The sequence below is a fragment of the Limulus polyphemus genome, unplaced genomic scaffold (assembly GCF_000517525.1).
Source record: "Limulus polyphemus unplaced genomic scaffold, Limulus_polyphemus-2.1.2 Scaffold3809, whole genome shotgun sequence".
NCBI lineage: Eukaryota > Metazoa > Arthropoda > Merostomata > Xiphosura > Limulidae > Limulus > Limulus polyphemus.
The window spans coordinates 78481-80949 of NW_013669419.1; the positions used below are offsets into that span (position 1 = coordinate 78481).

General features: G+C 34.9%; 1 protein-coding gene across 1 annotated transcript in view; it reads left to right on the forward strand.

Moving 5' to 3' along the window:
* The window catches only part of LOC106470079 (synaptosomal-associated protein 25-like), a 38476-nt gene that overhangs the window by 32473 nt on the left and 3534 nt on the right, over positions 1-2469 (forward strand). The window contains exon 6 of the mRNA XM_022398619.1: positions 1779-1923. Coding sequence (XP_022254327.1) covers positions 1779-1923 — 145 coding nt within the window. The remainder of the gene's footprint in view (positions 1-1778; positions 1924-2469) is intronic.

The following is a 2469-nucleotide window of genomic DNA, read 5'->3' on the forward strand; positions in this document are numbered from 1 at the left end:
CTTGATTAAAGAAATCACTTGGCTTTGAAACAAAAAACATGTTGATGTCCTCTTTAAAACCTTCAAAATTTGCATACGATTTCCCATTAATATGGTGTTGCAGCGAACGAAAAAGATGGTGTTCTGATGGTGCCATATCTGGAAAATATGGTGGGTGGGGGAGAATTTCCCAACCCAACTCCATAATCTTGTGTTGCGTCAAACGTGCCACATATGGACGTGCATTGTAGTGAAGAAGAAGAACACCTTTCCGATTGAAGAGTGAAGGGTGTTTCTGATGAAGGGCTCGATTTAAACGTTCCAGTTGCGAACTATAGATCTCTACATTGATAGTTCGCTGTGAATTGAGGAGTTCGAAATGAATTACTCCTTTGATGTCCCACCCAATGCAAAGCATCACTTTCTGCGGATGGAGTCCAGGTTTTGGGGTCGGAAGTGGTTTTTGTCTAGGACTGAGCCATTGTTTTTAGCATTTATATGGTCCCAAAATAGTTGACGCGAATTACGCGCCAGAAGAGACGAAGCAATGTTTACACGTTGAAAACGATGATCATTGGAGAGTTCGTGAGGCACCCAAACACCTTCTTTATGGAGTTTTCCCATATTCATTAGATGTTTACGTATTGTTTCATGAGAGACATGCAATTTCAGAGCCATTTCACGAGTGTGTTGCCTTGGGTTAGTCTCAACAAGCATCTTCAGAGCATCAATATCAATTCCAACACTGTTTTTAAGGCTAAAGTCACCTGAACAAAATTTGCTGAACCATCGTTGACACTTACAAACTTTCAAAACATTTCCATAAACTTCTTTGATATTCTTTGTGGCGACAGAGGCATTAATTTCACTTCTTGTATTCAAACAGCATTATATGCCGAATGTGTGTGTCTTGTCGTGTGCCATCACTATAAGGGAGTAGAGTATACTAAATTTTATATATTATATTGGCTACACCAACGTGACCAACTTTATACATTATATTGGCTACACCAACGTGACGTTTAGGCGGTTCGTTTAAGTATTACGTGATGTACGTTTTTTTTGGGGGGGGGTCAATGAAAGTGTTCAGAAATGCGACATTAATTTCTTGACGACCTAATACAAGGAAAGGAGCTGAGTTTATGTTATTCTCACCATTAGAAGTCCCGACCTGATGTCATACGAGAGAGGGAGCTAATCTTACATTATTGTTACAGAAACTCTCCAAATATGATACCAAAAATGACCATAAGCTTATATTATTTCTATGGTAAAATGTCCACATGTTGTAATAAAAAAGAAAGTTAAGCTTTTGTTACTTATGCAGTTAAATGTGTTGATATTATACAAGAAAAACAGCTAACTTTGTGTTATTATACTATAATATTAACTTATGTAACATAAAACAGAGGAAGCTGAGCTTATGATATTGTTACTATAATACATACTGGTATTTAACGACTGAAGGAGTTAAACATGTGAGACTATTAGGGTAAGATAGCCTGATATTATAAAAGAAAGAAAGCTAAGCTCGTATTATGGATACAGCATAAATGTCCTGATATTAATCGGTGAGAGTCAACTTTCTGTTATTGTTACAGTAAAATTATCTGATATTTTTCAGACTAAGAAACTAATATTTTTCTACTGTTACGGTAATAAGACCTAATATTTTATCAGAACGAGAGACTTAGTCTTATCTATTGTTATGAGGGACAGGAGTGATAAACATGTATCTTTTAACATAAACCGTCTTTTTTTGTTCTGGCGATAATATATCGTACTGGACTATTTTGCAGGATTACCAACGATGTTCACGAACAAGAAATGGAAGAAAACATGCAACAGGTTAACACAATGGTTGGAAATCTGCGTAACATGGCGATAGATATGGGAAGTGAAATTGAATCTCAGAATAGACAGTTGGACAGGATCAACCAAAAGGTGATGAACAGCTTTCGTTAAAGAAACTCTTTTGTTGTAATTTTCTTTAAGTGATATTTGTAAATACTGAGACCTCCCTGCATTCAAATGTACCTGAATTCATATGATGATCTCTCGAGTCCGACTTTAAATATTTAGCTTTATTAGGTTCTGTAACTCTGTAGATTTAAATGTGCAAATCATATTAAAGGATTTATAAATCTGTTTTATAGTACTACTTTTAATTAAACAATTACATTTTAACAAATAATTTTAATTAAAAAAATAAACATGGTAAAGTTATGAATAACGGTAATCTAATAGATATTCATGTTGAAATTGCCTTAGTTTTTTTTCGAAATGTTTGCCAAAATACTCCAGTAAAAAACTAAAACAAGACGAATGTTTGTTTTAAATATTGCACATGTGTTATCTGTTACTTTTAACAAGCTATAGTTAAGTAAGTAAGTGTGACTTCGATTGAATTTTTTATGGTTACTGTTGCGTCAGCGAGGTCACGTGACTATTGGCACGCCACCTATTTTCTAGAAGTATCTTGTTCCTTCG